Source organism: Heterodontus francisci, chromosome 8 (genome assembly GCF_036365525.1).
Source record: "Heterodontus francisci isolate sHetFra1 chromosome 8, sHetFra1.hap1, whole genome shotgun sequence".
NCBI classification, from domain to species: Eukaryota; Metazoa; Chordata; class Chondrichthyes; order Heterodontiformes; family Heterodontidae; genus Heterodontus; species Heterodontus francisci.
In genome coordinates this window covers 82716849-82736065 of record NC_090378.1, presented here as the reverse complement: position 1 = coordinate 82736065, position 19217 = coordinate 82716849, and the positions used below count along the sequence as shown (strand labels likewise).

The 19217-nt window shown below is 41.1% G+C and overlaps 2 protein-coding genes across 7 annotated transcripts in view; one reads left to right on the top strand and one right to left on the bottom strand.

Moving 5' to 3' along the window:
* LOC137372959 (NADH-cytochrome b5 reductase-like) overlaps positions 1-4345 on the top strand; it is a 44926-nt gene extending 40581 nt beyond the window's left edge. For 3 of the 6 annotated variants that reach the window (XM_068037528.1, XM_068037526.1, XM_068037527.1), the window contains one exon: positions 810-929. In XM_068037528.1, the coding sequence (XP_067893629.1) occupies positions 810-929 (120 nt within the window). Of the gene's footprint in view, positions 1-809; positions 969-3146; positions 3616-4278 lie in introns of those variants that run through there. The other 3 variants (XM_068037525.1, XM_068037530.1, XM_068037529.1) reach the window with 3 other exon arrangements.
* LOC137372961 (dynein light chain Tctex-type 5-like) lies at positions 3094-17935 on the bottom strand. The gene is made up of 4 exons (XM_068037531.1): positions 17797-17935; positions 13577-13711; positions 13392-13469; positions 3094-3481 (listed from the first exon to the last, which is right to left on the bottom strand). The coding sequence occupies exons 1-4, from the start codon at positions 17908-17910 to the stop codon at positions 3134-3136; spliced, it is 675 nt and encodes a 224-aa protein (XP_067893632.1). The 5' UTR covers positions 17911-17935; the 3' UTR covers positions 3094-3133.
* Between the last annotated feature and the right edge of the window lie 1282 nt (positions 17936-19217).

Below are 19217 nucleotides of genomic sequence, written 5' to 3'. Positions count from 1 at the left end.
AGCAGGATGGCTTCAGGAGATGTGTTTATGATATTTTGATAAGGATCATCATAAAAAGTACAAGATCGAAGGGTTTGGCACTGCAGTCAAGAAGGAGGGTCAGGAACGGTCAACCTGGCTCGTGGACCTACAAATTTTCACCAGAAGGACCAACCTTGTATGTTATCAGCCAAATCCAAGGGGTATTTGGGGCTGAGAGTTTAAAGCAATTTTAAGTGTAACAACCAAATCCTGGGAGGGTTTGGGTTTTGAATTGAGTGAGTTTGGGGCAGAAACTTGGGATTTTGCCTGTGTTTTTTTCAAAAAAGGTTTCTCTTATAAGTCGTGGTGACTTTTGTGTTTGGATGGGAGCTGAGGTTAAATCATGGAGGGGTTTAAATTGGACTAACCAATCAAAGTGTCATGTGGTGTCCTTTAAATGTGTTTAGAGGTTTTTGTATCAGGGTGTTAAGAGGGTTTTAATAAACAAGTTTGTGGTTTAGCCCAACCCTGTGTCTGTGCAATTTGTCCTTTATAAAATCGTAAAGTCAAGAGCCATCAGTAAGGGGGGAAACGGGACCAGGAACCTCTTGCAGAGGGACCGGCAATCCTGGTGTGGGTTTTGTGGCAGCCGCTGGCACTCCAATTCTCCACCCCCACCCTCCACCACAAAACCCGATGTTGGGCTGAGAACAAAATCCAGCCCACAGTCTCCAGCTCCAATCTCAGTGGCCTCAGAAGAAAAAGCAGTATGTTCCACAAGATATAATTTCTATCCCATTTTGAAGTTTAGTCAGAACAAAGCGAATTACAATATGTATCTCTTTCAGTTGCATCAGGCTGGCAAACAGCCACAAGGATTTGAAAGCTGGAGCATGCTTGCTGGCCTGGGTCCACACCTCCTACCAGATGTTGGGTGCATCAGGTACACTGCTGTTCTTGGGGAATGAGGGAGCCATTGCAGAAGCAGTGTTTAGCACTGAGCACAGGTAATGATGTCTGAGTAAAACCCAAAGACTAACAAAGCGAAAGATCAGTGTGCTAACACACATTTCCCAGTTCCATCAGATAAATGGGTCCTAAGACTTCACCTTTACCAATTACTGCTGGTAACAAGAGTACACCAAGCTTCCATGTGTCAGCCTTTGCTCAGTGGTACCACTCTCACCTCTGAGTCAGAAGATCAAGGTTTCAAGTCCCAATCCGAAGACTTCAGCACAACTAGGCTGACATTTCAGTGCGGTACTGAGGGATGATAGATTGTCGTCTTTTGGATGTGATGTTAGAACAAGGTCCTGTCTCAGATGGATGTCAAAAATCCCACGGCACTAGTTGAAGAAGAATAGAGAAGTTCTCCTTGTGTCCAGGTCAATATTTATCATTACCTCATTTCTGTGGCCTTGCTGTGCGCAAACTGGCTGCCACATTTCCTAAACTACAATGGAGACTACACTTTTTTTTAAAGTACTTAATTGACTGTGAAGTACTTTGGGAGATCATAGAAGATGCTTTATAAATGCACAAATTCTTTCATCAGAGAAAGTCACTAACTGCAAAACTAACATGAGGCTGCATTCTGTTGCTGGCACTTACTGGGAAAGCTGTGTTTGCATTGAAGTGGTTTTGAGGCTGAGTGTAGCTCAAGTCCCTGTAGCTAAATAAATTATGCAAAGGATTGATACGAATTAATTTTTTAATAAAACCTCAGTAGTTCAAAGTCATAGAAAGAAAGAAAGTCTTGCATTTGTATGATGCCTTTCAGAACCTCAAGACATCCCAAAGCTTTTTACAGCCAATTAAGTACTATCTGAAATAGTCACTATTGTAGAAAATCAGGCAGCAAATTTGCACACAGCAAGCTTCCACAAACAGCAATGTAATAATGTGCAGGATTAGTATAAATGGGTGGTTAATGGTCGGCACAGACTCGGTGGGCCGAAGGGCCTGTTTCAGTGCTGTATCTCTAAATCTAAATCTAAATAACCAGATTATCTATTTTATTGATGTTGATTGAGTGATAACTATTGGCCAGGACAGCTGTTCTTCTTCGAAATAGTGCCATGGCATCTTTTACATCCACCTCTGAGATTTAATGTCTCATCTGAAAGACAGCACTTCCAACAGTGTAGCAATCCCTCAGTACTACGATGGAGTATCAGCCTAGATTTTTATGCTCAAATCTCTGAATTGGGACTATGAATCCATAATCTTCTGGTTCAGAGGTGAGTACTACCAATTGAGCCACAGGCGACGTGCATTAGTTTATTATAGATTAATAGAAAGGCTAAATGAACAAAATGATGGTTTTCTACACTACTTTAATAGTGTATTTTCCAAATATGAATAATTTATGTGCAGGAAATCCTTTCACTGATAAAATTGCAATATTTTACTGTTCTCTTTATGGATGGCATACAATCAGAACAAAGACTATTTTATCAAATCAAAATGAAATCCATCCAGAAAAGAATTTTGCTGATTTTCCTAAATGTGTTATAGAATGCAAGAATTCCATCGGGGCAGACTCCTCTCTATCTGAAACAGAAGTTGTAAAATCCATGATATAATCGACTTTATTATGAATTCGTTTTCCTTTTTATTCCAATTTTCTTACCTCTCCTGCCTCGTGCTGTGATAATAGCATTGTAATGGCGGTCAACAGCAGGAAAAGTGACTTGATGTTTTTCCCCTCCTTAGCACAGAATCACAGTGGCTAATTGTAATATCCCTACTTTTGATGGAGATCAGCTCACTCAGCACACACCAAGGATTAAAACAGACCTTAACTGTCCGTTCTAAATTAATTCCATACCAGCTTTTTCCAACTGAGCACCAGGGGAGCCTCCTCACCAGTTACAAGTCAAACAAAATTACCATATTTATAGAAGTCACGCATGGAAGTTCTTGATTTCTTGAGGTGCATACCTGAGATACATGAAGTTCCCATATTTTAATGTATTTTTAATGAACATATTTCCATATATGTTGATTATACATGTTTTTAAAACCAATAATGAATGAGCATTGACCAACAAGATTCTAATAAACTTTTGACTGATAGCTCTTCAAATTTGTCTGTTTCAAACACATGTTCAAATTTCATTTGGTAGATCTAAGCAATGTTTGGTTTTGAAATAAGTTCATTTAATTTTAATTATTCATAATAGATAGTGAAGACAGTGACTACACAGAACAGAAAATCATTCTGATAGGTGAACGCGACAAAATCATCAGTGTATGGATCCCACAGGCAGCGGCTTGCAACCAGCATGCCCTCACTCTCTCTCCTTCCCATTGTCGTGTAGCAAATTAATTTGTATCGAGGAGGTGTGAGTTTCTTCACTATAATTTTTATATCTTCTGTGATTTCCTTGATTAAGTGTGAGCAGTTCTCTGAATCATAAGTCATTTCTGTCAGGTTGTTTGCTAGGTACTCCTCAATCAGCTTCTGTGCCTTGGCAGAAGGAAAATGATCCTTTGGTTTTGAAGACCATGTGGGTACCTTGTAACAACAAGCAGACAATAATTAATGTGACCTCAAAACTACCATTTGACTATTTTTATTTCATCTGCTTTTGATATGTATGTGTATTATCTCAATTCTTGTATTCCAACTATAGTCATTAAATTATATTTTTGTCGGTTATTTTATTTGTGAAATATTTTTGTGTAAAATAGCCACATGCACATTTGAGTAGTTTTCCCTCTGCCCCAGATATCTCCACCAGAGCTGCTCTGGCCTGACAATTAGATTGTTCTTATTTTGCCTATCATACATCCATAATACAGTTTTTGCATTATTGGTCTGTACAGAACTTACTCCAATGTCAGGTCCATAGCCCTAACATAATGTTTCAGACATTTCAGCAACTATGCTGTACGCATTCAAAGCTGCTTTGAATTTACATTTGCAACTTTTAAAAGCATATGTTGTTTCCACAGGAAATGATTCCACAAGATAAATGGAATCATTGTGTCATTGGCTTGAGGCACAAACTGCCCCTTTGTCCACTGAATATGGACTCAAGTGAAGCATTTAAAGAAAATTGGTTGATTTATGATTTAGCAGAGAGTAGAGAATATAGGTCAAATGGGGTCCTGGGACATGGTCATAGAATGTTTAAAAAATGGAAGTTTTTTTTTGTATGTCTCAAATGAAGGCAAATTACTTCTTTTGCAACAACAATATTGTTGCTAAACCAGAAGTTATGTGATGTATATGTAAAACAAATCAAAACTGTCCTTAGCATTTAATAGAACACTTAAAGTTTTGTTTTACTTTTTTTATTTTCCTTTCAGCATCACTCATCTCCCCAGAGTTAACTACTCAAGTTGTAACAGCTACAAGAGCTGCATAGGAGCTAGGAAACTTGTTAATTGGCAAGTATTGCTACATATTGAGAGAAATTCCTCTGCACTTACCTCCTGTTTAATAATATGCAATTGAGTATGGGGCTTCACTTATAGAATGCAATGAAACATCATAATAGTTTAAAATAACAGTATAAGTAGCATGTATGCAGTATCAATACATAATCACTTTGTGATTATCATCTCTTAGCTCAGACATATGTACTGAGTAATTCATGAAAATATTCATCAAGTGGATCAGGAGGCCAGCACTGAATTCAAAAGTTTAGTCGGTAAATGAACTGCTTAGTTGGTTATTCAGACTAGGAAAACCACAGGATCAATCTATGCTGAATTAGCTGATCTCAACCAGGGTCCCAGTTGGGATGCTACAATAGCCCATAGTGGCTTTATGAGAAAAATCAGTTAGGAAAGGGTTTATGGGGGTAATTTTGACTTGTCGATAGTGTAAAATGGGTGATAATGAATCAGCAGCCCATTTAAAATCTGTCCCAATTTTTATTTCCATTGAAGTCAATTAAAATAGAAACAGGGAGAGGTGTAAAACAGGCTACCGATTCGCTATCACCCATTTTTTGCTATTGCACAAAGCCGGAATTACTCCTTATGTGTGCACATCAGGTAAAGTAGAGTTGGCTTGTTTGTGATTTGCTGTGAATAGCAAGTCAGCAGTTATTACGATTGAGACTCATGTATAAAGAATGGCCATGGGTGAGGTGACAGAGGTGTGCTGGAACTTTTGGAACTCTTGTACTCAAGCAAAAATCACCACCTTCAGAAAAAAGGAGAAATTTGACAATAAAGATACTGGGATATTTGAACTGAAAATTATGGGCCTATGAGTCAGATATTAATCAAGCTAATAGTTATTTTTAATTATATTGTGGTGGTTTGCAACAAGCATAAATAAGATATAAAATAAACTTACTATATCTAATTCCTTAACTATAATAGGAAACATTTCAAGTGTTAGTTAATTAATAGGAAGCCTCATCTGTTGGGAAGTTACCTTTACACCAAAGAGAATTAGCACCAAGTACAATTGGCACTTCAATAAAATATCATTATTGCCAAGGGTTACAGAAACAAAACAATGGGGACTGCCAGATATTTTTGGCATGAGAAAGGCAACAGAACAAGCTTAAAGAGATTAATAGAGTTGATCAGCTATCAGTGTATTCACTGTTTTATTGTTAATACAAAGCCTATTAAAATCAGTGATATTTGTCCTAGTGCAGACCTAGGCAGAGCATCCAGCCAGTGTTGAACCTGGCAGGAAAGGTCCTATTTTCCTGTAATAGATTGTAAAAAAGGCTCTGCATATCTGCTTAGGCATGCACAAATGTAAAATGGGCATGTTTTTGCATATGCACATGTACAGGATTGCACACATGCTTGGAGACTTTTTCTTTTACATGCCCGGTCTAGTTCTAGTCTGGGTAACAGCTAATCACCCTGTGAAAGGCATCACCACCCGCAACAAAATGCATGCGAGCTAACTCAAAATTATATACACTGCACAACAAACAAGCTCCAATAATTTCACTCTTCCATAACTGACAATTGCTGAAGGGACTGATCAGAAAGATAACTTTCTACACATGTTCTTACCATGCCTCCACATTTAGCCATTGAAGGTGAGACTCCAGGAGACTATAAGAGACATGATCAGTCTTATCATTCTGTAGGATTAAGCTCTGTACTTACTGTACCTACTCACTGGAGAGTACTGACCCCTACAGATACAGGCTAGCAGCGATCTTGTTGTAAGCTGCAAGAAGCTCCTACTGTGGCAGCATGCAGCCTCCCTCATAACAAATATATGGCTGAAGCACTGTGTGATTTTTCCCAAGCCAATAGAGTGATGTTTGGTCTATAGCTGTGATTGGAAAAATATCAAACAATCTGGAAGCTGTCCTGGCAAAATACCCCTTCATCCCACTCACACATCATAATTACCTCTATAACAAGATAGGCAGATCAACATGAATGATGTACTCATAGGTAGGCACAGGCACAAAACCCTAACAAAGCAACTTTAATGGGCAATACTTCCTGACTCAAATGAACTTCGAGACCAAGAAATCTGCTTAAACCGATATTGCTCCCAGCACATGCCAAGAAACTGTAATGTATCATTGTACTCTTGAAACCTCCATGTAATCAAAACACACAGTAACTTCATAAAATATGTGAAATACAATAAAGAAAGCAATCATCCAAACCCTGAGGTTAGTTTTGAGGTTTGACATGATTATTTACCGATGACACAAAGATAGGTAGGAAAATAACTTGTGAAGAGGACATAAGGAGGCTACAAAGGAATATAGATAGGTTAAGTGAATGGGCAAAGACCTGGCAAATGGAGTATAATGTGGGAAAGTGTCCACTTTGGCAGGAAGAATAAAAAAGAAGCATATCATCTAAATGGTGAGAGATTGCAGAGCTCTGAGATGCAGAGGGATCTGGGTGTCCTAGTGTATGAATCGCAAAAGGTTAGTTTGCAGGTACAGCACATAATTAGCAAGTTAATAGAATGTTATCATTTATCGCAAGGGGAATTGAATACAAAAGTAGGGAGGTTATGCTTCAGCTGTACAGGGCATTGAGACCACATCTGGAGTACCGCGTACAGTGCTGGTCTCCTTATTTAAGGAAGGATGTAAATGCGTTGAAGGCAGTACAGAGAAAGTTTACTAGACTTATACCTGGAATGGGCAGGCTGTCTTACGCGGAAAGATTGGACAGGCTAGGTTTGTATCTGCTGGAATTTAGAAGAGTAAGAGGTGACTTGATTGAAACATATAAGATCCAGAGGGATCTTGATGGGGTGGATGTGGAAATAATGTTTTCCCCTTGTGGGAGAATCTCGAACTAGGGGTCACTGTTTAAAGATAAAGGGTCGCCTGTTTAAGACAGAGATGAGGAGAAATTTTTTCTCTGAGGGTCATGAGTCTCTGGAATTCTCTTCCTCAAGGGCAGCGGAAGCAGAGTCTTTGAATATTTTTAAGGCAGCAGTAGATAGATTCTTGATAAGCAAGGGGGTGGAAGGTTATCGGGGGTAGGTGGAAATGTGGAGAAATCAGTTCAGCCATGACCTTATTGAATGGCGGAGCAGGCTCGAGGGGTCGAGTGGACTACTCCTGCTCCTAATTCGTATGTTTGTATTAGCATGTATCTGTGATTACTTCACTTTTATATGTAGATTTCCCTCTGTTTCTGGCTGTTTTATTTATTGGTAGTGTCCTTGATGTAAGCATCAACTGTCCATGTGCTCCATTTCCTCTCCGCCTGATCACTTCACACAAGAGGATTAATGACCATGGCACAGTTAGTGCAACTCTGGAGAAGCAGCTGTGGCTGATTAACAGGAAATGACCTGTCCACTATATGTCGTGCTTTGTTACACAGCCCTCTGTGGTTGCAGGCTCTTAGTCATTCCTGGCTTATTGCCATTGATTTTCCTGAAAACAGTTATCATTGGTCTGACCTTCAGATGAAATAGCCTTTGGGTTTCAAATGTTGCTTTGTTTAAATCATTGAATGTGCATATATTTTTTGCAATTCAAATACAAAGACCACAAAATACATAAATTTCTCTGATCCACATAATTAAATGTAAGTTTTTTTAATAACTGGACTGCCTTTGTATAGAACCCACACAGCCAGTTTAAAAGTGGAAGACATTTTGAATTTGATATTTAGTAACTGTGTTATTTTCATTAGATTGATATAGACAAAGCTGATAACTACACGACTGCTTATAACCAGTTTTACTTACAACAGGAATAAACTTAAATAGCGTTTGTTTTTACATGCTACATCTATGCTGGGTACAATCGTGTGGTGGTTATGATACTGGCCTAGCAACCCAGAGGTCCAGCTCGATGGAGTACTGCTACAACAGAGTTCATAACTCAGGGAATTTGGCCAGTGAGGGAAGAGGTTCTGTTCCGGTCTTTTACAAAACAAGGAGTGGTCCAAGTGAGGGATTGGGAGACAGCGGGACCTGGCAGCAGCAGCAGCGACTGATAATTCAGAGCGAGGAAAGAGTGTACCTTCCAAATCGTTTTCCAGAAAAAGCATCAATTTTCAGAGAATAGCAGGTAGGTGATTGGTTGGTGAGTTTTTAAGGGTTTTTTTTCTCTCTAGAGTAGTTGTTTATACTAGCACTGGAAAGCTATAAAGTACTGTATTAAATTTACAGCTTAGATTAATTAATGGAATTTCAATCAGGTAGGTATAACAGTAACTGAATTAATAAATTAGCACAGAGCAGATCTAGAGGCATTTTAATTAAAATGAATAGTTTTTGCAAAATACTAACCAGATTATAAAAGAGTGAAGAGAATTTTTTTTTAGATCACAGATGGGCAGCAGAGACCTGTCGCCTGCAATTCCTGCACCATGTGGGAACTTTAGACGTTCCATGTGTCTTGGGAGACAAAGTGTGTAGGAAGTCTCTCCAGCTGCTTGAGCTCAAGCTCAGGATTTCCAAGCTTGAGGGGCAGCTGCAAGTCACTGTGGAGCATCAGGGAGCAGGAAAGATTCCTGGATCATACGTTCTAGTAGGTGGTCATCCCACAGGCAATGAGAGTTCAGCAGAGTAGATGGGTGGCCATCAGGAAGAGGCAGAAAATGCAGGAGTCTTCAGGATGCATGCCACTCCCAAACTGGTTCTCAGCATTGGAGACTGCTGGAAGTAATGACACTTTGACAGAGTGCAGTCCAGACCATGGCATCAATGGGCAACAGACTGCACAGGAGAGAACAGCAAAGAGTAGCAATGCAGTCGTTGGAGGACATTCCATGATCAGGGGAACAGACAGGCATTTCTGTAACTGTCATTGTGAGACCCTCATGATGTATTGCCTCCCTGGTACCAGGGTAAAGGACATCGCGGAGAGGGTGTATAATATTCTGCAGGGGGAAGGGAGTGAGCCAGAAGTTGTGATACACATCAGTACCAACAACATTGAGCAGGTATTGAGCTCCAACGGTCAGATTTTCAGGAGCTAGAGAGGAAGTTAAAAAGTAGGACCTCGAATGTAGTAATCTCTGGATTACTCCCAGTGCCACATGCTAGCAAGAGTAGAAGTAGAAAGATAGGGAGGATCAATGCGTGGGTTGAAGCACGGTGAAAGAGGGAGGGCTTCAGATTCTTGGGTCATTGGGACCAGTTCTGGGGCAGGAGGCAACTATTCGAAAGGGATGGGTTGTACTTCAACAGGACTGGGATCAATGTCCTTGCAGGGAGGTTCACTAGGCTAGGGATTGTTTAAACTAAATTAGCAGGGGGGTGGGCACCAGCCTAAAGAAGCAGAAAAGAGCAATAAGGTGCATAAAGGAGAGAGAGTGTTGGATAGTACTAGAGAAGGAAGTAGTACTATTTTAGATAGGAGTGAACTAAGAAGGACTTCGAGGAATGCAAAGACAGGTTTACAATGCATGTACAAAGTGTGGTAAATAAAGGTGGTGAGCTACAAGCACCAATAGTCATGTGCGAATATGATGTAGTGGCAATAAGGAAAACATGGATTAAAAATGGTGAGGACTGGGCACTTAATATTCAAGAATACAAAGTGTTCAGAAAAGGGAGGGAAGGAAAAAAGGGAGGTGGGGTAGCAGTACTGATTAGGGAAGACATTGTAGTGTTGGAAAGAGAGATGTCCTTGAGGGGGCAAAGACAGAATCAATTTGGTTAGAATTGAGAAGCAAAAAGAGGATGATCACTTTACTGGGGTATTCTATAGGGCTCCAAATAGTGAGACACAAATAGAAGAGCAAATTTACAGGAAAATGTCAGATGTGCAAGAACTATAGAGTGGTGATATTGGGGGACTTTAATTACCCAAATATCAATTAGGATAAAGTTAGAGTAAAGGGAAAGGAAGGGAAGGAATTTCTGAAATGTGTTCAGGAGAACTTCCTTCACTATTGTGTCTCGGTCCAACCAATTGCTGGATCTGATGCTGGGGAGAACACTTGAATAAGAGTGATCATTGTATCATAAGGTTTAGATTAACAACGGAGAATAGCAAGGAAAAATCTAAAGTAGAACTTCTAAATTGGAAGAGGGCTAACTTCAGTGGGATGAAAGGGGATCTAGCCAGGGTAAAATGGAACCAAAGATGGACAAGAAAAACTGTAAAGAAGCAATGGGTGATCTTTAAGGAGGAGATATTTCAGGTACAGGCTTGGTACATTCCAACAAGGGCAAATGGTAAGGGAACCAAAGCCAGGACTCCTTAGATGATGAGGAAGATAGAGAATATGATGAAACAAAGAAAGATGGCATATGATGCATGTCAGGTGAATTCCTCAAGGGAGACCGGCTCAGACGCGATGGGCCAAGTGGCCTCTTTCTGTGCCATAAACTTTCTATGATTCTATGAGAACCAGGCCAAATACAATAAGTTGAGAGGGGAAGTGAAGAGGAAAATACAACTGGTAAAGAGAGAATATGAGAATAGAATGGCAGTTAAATAAAAGAGAAGCCAAAAATCTTCTACCGGCATGCAAATAGCAAGCGGGTAGTAAGAGATGGGCTGGTGTGTGTTAGGGACACAGAGGGTGATATAAGCTTAGAGGTGCAGGGCAAGGCTAGAATACTTAATGAGTACTTTGTATTGGTATTTAGTAAGTAAGAGGATGCTGACAAAATATCAGTAGAAACAAGATGGTAGAAGTAATGAATGAGGTGTAAATTGATAGGCAGGATGTACTGGAAAGGCTGGCTATGCTTAGAGTGGATAAGTCGTCTGGTCCGGATGGCTTGCAACCCAGGTTGCTAAAGGAAGTGGGAGTGAGGATAGTGGAAGGGCTTGCCAAAATCTTCTAATCTTCCCTAGATACGGGGGAAGTGCCAGAGGATTGGAGAGTGGCAAATGTGACACCCTTATTCAAGAAAGAGTGTAAGGCCATTTCTAGTAATGACAGGCCAGTTAATTTAACGTCAGTGGTGGGTAAGGTTTTAGAAACAATAATCAGGGGAAAAAATCAACAGGCACTTGGAGAGGTTTGAGTTAATTAGGGAGAGCCAGTACAGATTTGTAAAAGGCAGATCATGCTTGACTAATCTAACTAATTTTTTTTGATGGGAGTAACAGAGAAGGGAAAGCAATGGAAGTTGTCTGTGTGGATTTTAAGAAAGCCTTTGACAAAGTACCACATAAAAGGCTGGTTACCAAAATTGAGGCTCATGGAATAGGAAGATCAGTGTTAGCTTAGATAAAAAATTGGCTTAAGGACAGAAAACAGCAAGTCATGGTAAATGGTTGTTTTTCAGACTGGAGGATGGTAGACAGCGGTGTTCCCCATGGTTCAGTGCTAGGACCGCCACGTTTTTTTGATTATACGTAAATTACTTGGATATTGGAATACAGAGTCAAATTTAAAAATTTGCTGATGATAGCAAACTTGGAAGTCTGGCAGACAGTGAGGATGATACCAGTCAACTGAAACAGGACATAGATAGGCTAGCAGAATGGACAGTCAAGTGGCAGATAGAATTTATTACAGAGAAATATAAGGTGATCTATTTTGGCAAAAATGAAAGGGGGAGACAATAGAGACAAAATGGTACAGTTCTAAAACGTATGCAGGGTCAGAGGGACCTGGGGTTCATGTGCATAGATCCTGAAAGGTGGCAGGGTGTATTGAGAGAGTAGTTTGTTAAACTCCAGAAAGCTTGTTAGGGAAGAATAATGCTGGAGCCTATCTTTACTCAGTTTCACATTTATCGTACAGAGTAAAAGGATTACAAACATGTAGCTCCTCACTCAAAACCTTCCACCAGCCTCAGTAAGAGTCTGCTGAGAAGTGCTCAAGTAAGATCCCAATTAACTCCCACCACCTGCATATAGTCAAACAATTGATACACAATCAACAGATTGACATAGTTAACAAAGCATATGGGATCTTGGGCTTCATAAATAGAAGTGTTGAGTACAAAAGCAGGGATGTTATACTGAACCTTTATAAAACTAAAAGTATTGCGTCCAGTTCTATACCCTGGAATATTACGCTGCCAGTCCTGCCCTTCCCTCAACCATGTCTCTGTGATAGCAATAATATCATATTCCCAAGTGTTAATCAACGCCCTCAATTCATCTGCCTTACTTGGAAGACTCCTTGCGTTAAAATAGATGCAATTCAGCCTTGCATTATTCGCTGGTGCCTTAACAGGTCTACATTTGCTCTGTCTTCCAGACTGACTTACTTTCTCTTCTATATCTGTGCATCCATAATTGTTCAAAAGTCACAAACTACCATTCTGGCCATGAACCTTCACCAAGGTCACTGGAGCATTTGAACTGATGAGCAATGCAAAGGCTGCAAACAAAATTAAATAGCAGCCTCGGCTACCGTTTATGTTTGTCACCATCTGCACTTGGTCTGTGGACACAGGGAGCAAAACTGCCTTTCGAGGCAGTGTTCTGTAGCTGTGGAAGCACAGACATCACCCCATTTCTGTCACGCCGCTGCTTCTGGAGACAGGGCTGAAATATAGATGTGGTATGTAATAATATGCCTGAAAGGAGGTGCATGTTAAAATCCACTATTTGTACAGTTTCTCTATTAGATAGGCCGTTGTAAACAGATGTAAATATTCATATATCAGAGGAGAGAAGGTTAAGAAGAGATCTGATAGAGGTGTTCAAAATCATGAACTATTTTGATAGCGTAAATAAGGAGAAACTGTTTCCAGTGGCAGATGGGTCAGTAACCAGAGGACATAGATTTCAAGTGATTGGCAAAAGAATCAGGTGACTTGGGGAAACATTATTTTTATGCAGCAAGTTGCTATGATCTGGAATGCACTGCCTGTAAGCGTGGTGGAAGCAGGTTCTATAGTAACATCCAAAAGGGAATTGGATAAATACTTGAAGAGAAAATATGAGCAGGGGAGTGAGACTACCAAAGTGCCAGCCCAGGCATGATGGGTCAAATAGCCTCTTTCTGTGCTATGTATGATACTATTACAGTGAACAGCTGCTGTATGTTGGCCTCAGAAGAGTTTTTATCTCTTGTGAACGTACCAGAGGGTTGATAATGGTGGTAGGCTTGGTTCCCTGTGATTCTGAATTCCTGGCATGGAGTCTCCTCATAGTCAATTGCTGCATCACAAGCACAGTTAGTGAAAATTAAACAGTAAGCCATTCTATCAAATCATCTGTTTAATTAATGAGTCTGAAAATACTCAATTAAACATTTTGGATATTACCTTGAGATTTCTGCTAATCCTTTGGGCAGCCAGCAATCCTCTAAAGCTGATGGCTGCTTGAGTTTCATCCCTCTTGGCCGGTTTTAAGAAATCCCTGTGAGTTGGCAGGGGGTTGGTTGTCAAAGGAGCTGCTGGCTGATTATATCACATATTATGATTATTAATTGCTTTTTAGCTGATGAGCAACATAAACTTTTTAGTTATTTGAAATACATTGTTCATATTTTTGCACTGATATGCTTATAAAAACATCAAGGGGTTGATTTTAATCCATTTCTGGCTGATGGGAACTGGGACAGGGTGGGGGGGAGCATTTGCCTTACAGCCCCGTTCCTGCTGGAATCCCACTGGCTACCATTTTAACTGCTCACTGCAGTTAGGTGACTGAGGTGCCTGCTGGAAGATAGCAGGAACCTTGTGAATTAACAGAAATCATGCTCCTATTATATCAATGGAACCAGAACTGCATTTTAACCCACACCCAAACTGGGAAGTGTAATCACCCAATCTCATTTCTGGGATGTGTTAATGGATCTTATTGTCTCAACTTGATGTGGAACGTGAGAAATATCACCCAGGTAGATGCTTTGGCTCAGCCTAATTCCTTATGAGTTGAACCTTAATCTAGATCCCCAGGCACTGCATTATGGATTAATCCTCATGAGGCGAATTTAATTTAATATCGTTAGTTTAAAACAAAATACATCAAAACCCTTCCATGGATAAATAGTCAGAAACCTCAAAATGTGACATCCCCAATATCATTACTATGCACCTATCCATGTTGAACTTCATCTGCCATCGCTCTGCCTATTGACCTAAACTGTCCTGATATGTTTGGATTATCATATATTAGTCAGCATCATTGGCCATGCATCAAACTTAGACACCTTTGACAATATTCTGTTCTCCAAACCATTTAGAAAAGTTACAAGTTACAGTGGTCAGTGCGTGACTGTTTTCTACTCTGACCACATTCAGCCTAATCTATCACATGGGCACCTGCCTTTGAATCAACCTGTTATGTGAGACTATATGAGCTGCTGTCCTGAAAACCACGTAGCTAACATGTTCACCATATCTGTAATCTCCTCAAAGAACTCAAAGAGTAAATTGGTCAGACATGGCCTACTCCTTCTGAAGGTATGTTGGCTGTCTCTGATCAGACCTGTTTTTTTCAGATGCTATCTAGGTCTTAAACATTTTCCATATAATTGAAGTAAGGTTCACGTGTCAGTAATTTCAGCATTCATCTCTTGCTCCTTTTTAAATTTGAGGGTCACATTTTCAATCCGTTAGGATGTTATCCAATTCCATTGAGCTTTGAAAGATATTGGGGAAAGAGTTTGCAATCTCCTCAGCCAATTCCACCAGTACCTTTGATGGAAATTGGCTACCTTCAGCATCCCAACGTTTTCTGCAATTCTTTTCAGTTTGCTGTCTCCCACCTACTCCTCCCAAACTTAGTCATCTGTCCCCACTTTCAATGGTAAAAGGAGTCACAAAGTAATGATTTGGTAATTCTGTCACTTCTTTGTCCTGAGACACTAAGGGGGATTTTAACTGCAAATAATGGACAGGTTTGGGTCTGTTGGATGGTTAAAGTGTTAAAAATCTGAATCCAAACTCCAACCTCCCTCCAACCCGCCCACTTCGACTTTTAATGGAGGTGGGATGGGGAGCATGGGCAGCCAACTAGCTCCCAGGACACAGGTTGGCAATTTAAAGATTATAATGAGGCTGCATTTATTCACCATTTCCAATTTAACTCTGAATGGCCTAGTTTCCCAAGCCCCGGGAAACCTGGCAGCTACAGAAAGGCAAGGACTGCTGGATCTAGGAAATATGCCTTTCCATGCCTCCTGGATCCAGTGTACATGCCTTGCCAACCCACCACGATGGGACATCCCCACTGGCCCTTCTAATCTCCGCTGACCTCCCTTTCCAATCCTCCAGAGGCTTTCAATCTCCCCCCACCCCCGGGCCTCCAACCTCCCCCATCCTGGAGGCTTACAGTCTACCCCTGAAACCTCTGATTCCTTCTCATCAACCCCCGCCCCCCCCCCACTGATCTCCCCTGACCTCCCCCACTGGGATCAGACCCCCCCCCCCAAAACGAGGTCCCACTCCCTGGGATTGGGACCCCCCCCCCTTCCCCCAACACCCGCTGGACCAAAGTTAGAGATTGCCCCCTCTCTCCAGGTCGGGGCTTGGACCTACCTGGTCCTGTGCCGCCTTATCCACCATTCCCCGTCTGACTGGAAGCCAAGCCTGTCAATCAGGCTGACTTCCAGGCAGGGAACCTCTTTGTAATGTCACACGTCAAACTCCACAGTGTGAATGGAAACCCTCCGCATCCCCGCTCCTGGGTGGGTCAAAAAGTTAAAATTTAGCCCACTAACTCTGCACTGTCACTCTTTAATAGGCCATATCCCGTTGTACCCTTCTCTCAGTCTTGATATACTTAAAGATTGCTTTGTTATTGCCCATTATATTTTCTGCTATATTCCTTGTGCTCCCCATTTGTGTCTCTTATCAGTTTCTTGGCACTTATTCACACAAAGTGTAATGGAAATAGTGGAAATCTGGAACTTCACTCCACCAGCTCCCCCTCCCATCCAAAACACTGTTAAGGTGAGGTCAAAACTGAGTGATAGATTTTTGTTAGACGAGGGTGTTAAGGGTTGCAAAACCAAGGCAGGAGGGTAGAGTTTAGATACAGATCAATCATGATCTAACTGATTGGCGAAACAGGACAGAGGGGCTAAATGACCTACTCCTGTTCCCATGTTCCTTTGCCTGGTTTTATAGTTCTCCCTATCCAGTTTCTACTCCGCATATTTCAGAATTTTGTACACTGTTTCTTTCTCCCAATGCCTTCCATGATCTCTTTTATCTATGTTGATTTAATTCTCTTGTCCAACTCACTGCCATCCTGCATGATGATTTCTGAAGGTAAATTTGGAACAAAACATCAACACAGTCAGAAATTTTGCTGAGTTTGGTTAGGCTGTTATGGCTTATGACTACTATACTCAGTTTAGAAAGGGTAAGTGCCAAAATATTCTCTTCAAATGAAGGTGCTACATCTGGGAAGGTTGAACTTCTGTTGTTAGGTTAGTTCTAATCCAACCCAGATATGGAAGGTGACAACAGTTAAGGGTTACAACTGAAATGAATTCCTCTCTGGAAAAGAAAAAATTCCAAACTAGAACCAGATTTTATGAATTATAAAGTACAAGTTGTAACCATTGCAAAATCCAAATCTACTGCAGAAATCAGAGACAGAAAAATCCTTTTACTGAGGCTGTTCTTAATCTGTCAATCTGGTGAATGCTGATCTACAGTACTTCCTGATAAAGCAACCTCATATTGATAAGGGATTCAATAATCTCTTTGTGGCAAATGAAGATATGACATTTTTGGAGGCAGAATACAATTAAGTAAGAAACTTTGATCCTCTCAAGATGAGGTTGTCTAGAGCACAGTTCAGACATTAAGATAGTACACCATTGCTGCAGTGTAAGGGGAGGCTAGCGTATGGGGTCATGGGATACTTGATGTAACTTAGGACCCTGTAACCTGAGAAAGCTTACCTGCTAGATACCCGAATTATATGAATACCAAATCAGAATGTAACGAGCTCAGGAGGGGGAGCACCCGAATTATACCTAAGAATCCTATGAATAGGGTAATCAAGAGGTTGACGAGGTGAATAATATAACCAAGGCAGGATGAGATCAGGGAAGGCAATAGATGGGAGATGATGTAATTAGGAAACAGTTTATCAAATAAACCTCCTGTAAAACTGTGTAAAATGACTACTGGAACAATGGTACCAGCAGAACCCCTACAATCATTCGTGAGAGTAGGACTTCTCCTTGCATGCTCGTAAATAAAGATCGCTCATTTGAACAAGAAATCCGACTCTCAAGGTGCTTTTGGGTACCGGGGTAAGCCCTCACCCTTACACGAGGTTGTGAAAATTTGAGCTATCAGGTGCTATTATAGGATCTAGAGCTTTAAAATTCATTCAATACATGCTAAAAATATTATTTTAGTTGGTTTAAACCTACAAGTGGAATATATCGCTTTTCAGACACAACCACACCAGAATCACACTTCCTAGTTGGTCCCTATATTTTGCAGCTCATATGCTCTTGTACATTTTGGGCAGTCCATATGCAAAATACTTAATATTCCAAATGGAAGTTCTTTACCATATCGTCTTGTGAAGGTTGGTTCTTTCCATTCCCGTGACTAGTTTGAGTTTTGAAAGTAAGTTTAAGGCCACCTGCATTTCCAAGATGATCATCCTTTGATCTATTATTCATTTCTGTAGCGAGTTCTCTTTTTCTTTCACAGAGATCTGCGGGAAATACTGCTCAGCAAAATGGCAGAATTAAAATGATAATAAAGAAGTCCAGTATGCAAAGTTACTTTGAAATATCTGATCTGTAATGGGGTCGATCATGACCCTTCTCCCAGCTCATCATTGTACTGGGTAGCAAAGTGGCTCTTGTGCCCATTGTTCCATACACTGAGGGCTGAATTTTTGTTTGTGGGTCCCAATCCTGCCGACAGGAGGAAATATGGGTTGGGAACCCATACATGCTGCCGTCGGGACTCAGAGGGCAATTTTTGAGGAGTGGCCGCTTCCAGGAGCCTCCTCCAGTTAGGGACGGAGGGCGCGCTCCTGGGGCTGGGGGGCTAAAAGGAGGCCCTCCTACACTGACACATTGGCAGCTCCATCATCAAGTGGTGGGAGCTGCTGATGTAGGTAGAAGAGAGGTCACTTCAAGATGGAGACGCCCTCTGAAGACTTTTTAAAAACATGAAAAATAAAAAGAGTCCACAACTGCCAGGTTGTCATTGTGGTGGGAGAACTCCTCCGTAGGGTGTCCTGAGGCCATCTCTGTATGTCAACTGTTGGGGTTTGGTGATTTAAAATGATGCTGGAGCGCTGGAGCGCTGGCCCCCTGGTCTGCTGCCGGGAGACCACCTCCATGCAATGACCGGGCTTTGGCCGCCACAGGGGACTCGCTGGCCAACTGGAAAGTTCCCTGTGGCGTGGCCATGCCGACAAACTGGATGATGGGACATTGCAGGCTTGTCCGCCTCCATCCCGCATGTACGGCCGTTTAAAAATTTGGCTCTGAGTTTCTGACCTCTACCATCCTATTAGGAGGTGGTAATAAGCAGTAATCAGAGGGAATGCAGCAATTGGAAGTTAGACAGCAATTAGAGGGAGGGCAGTGATTGAAATTAAAGAGAAACTGAGGAAAGTGATTGTTGGAGGGAAGGAGCAATTGGAAAGAAGGCAGAAATTAGAGGGAAAAGAAAAAAACTTGCATTTATATAGTGTTTTCATGACCGCCAGATGTCTCAAAGTGCTTTACAACGAATTAAGTACTTTTGAAGTGTAATCACTGTTGTAATGTAGGAAATGCGGCAGCCAAGTTGCGCACAGCAAACACCCACAAACAGCAATATGATAATGACCAGATGATCTGTTTTGTGATGTTGATTGAGGGATAAATATTGACCAGGACACAGAGGATAACTCCCCTGCTCTTCTTTGAAAGAGGGCCATGGGATCGTTTACATCCACCCAAGCGGGCAGAGGAGGCCTCGGTTTAAT

Excerpts from the sequence above, each read along its gene's own strand:
- LOC137372961 (XM_068037531.1), bottom strand. The coding sequence starts at position 17,910 with ATGAATAATAGATCAAAGGATGATCATCTTGGAAATGCAGGTGGCCTT. Across the intron at positions 13,712-17,796 it reads AACCTTCACAAGACGATATG|CCAGCAGCTCCTTTGACAAC; the intron begins GTAAAGAACTTC and ends TGATATAATCAG. Across the intron at positions 13,470-13,576 it reads GGATTAGCAGAAATCTCAAG|CAATTGACTATGAGGAGACT; the intron begins GTAATATCCAAA and ends CTTGTGATGCAG.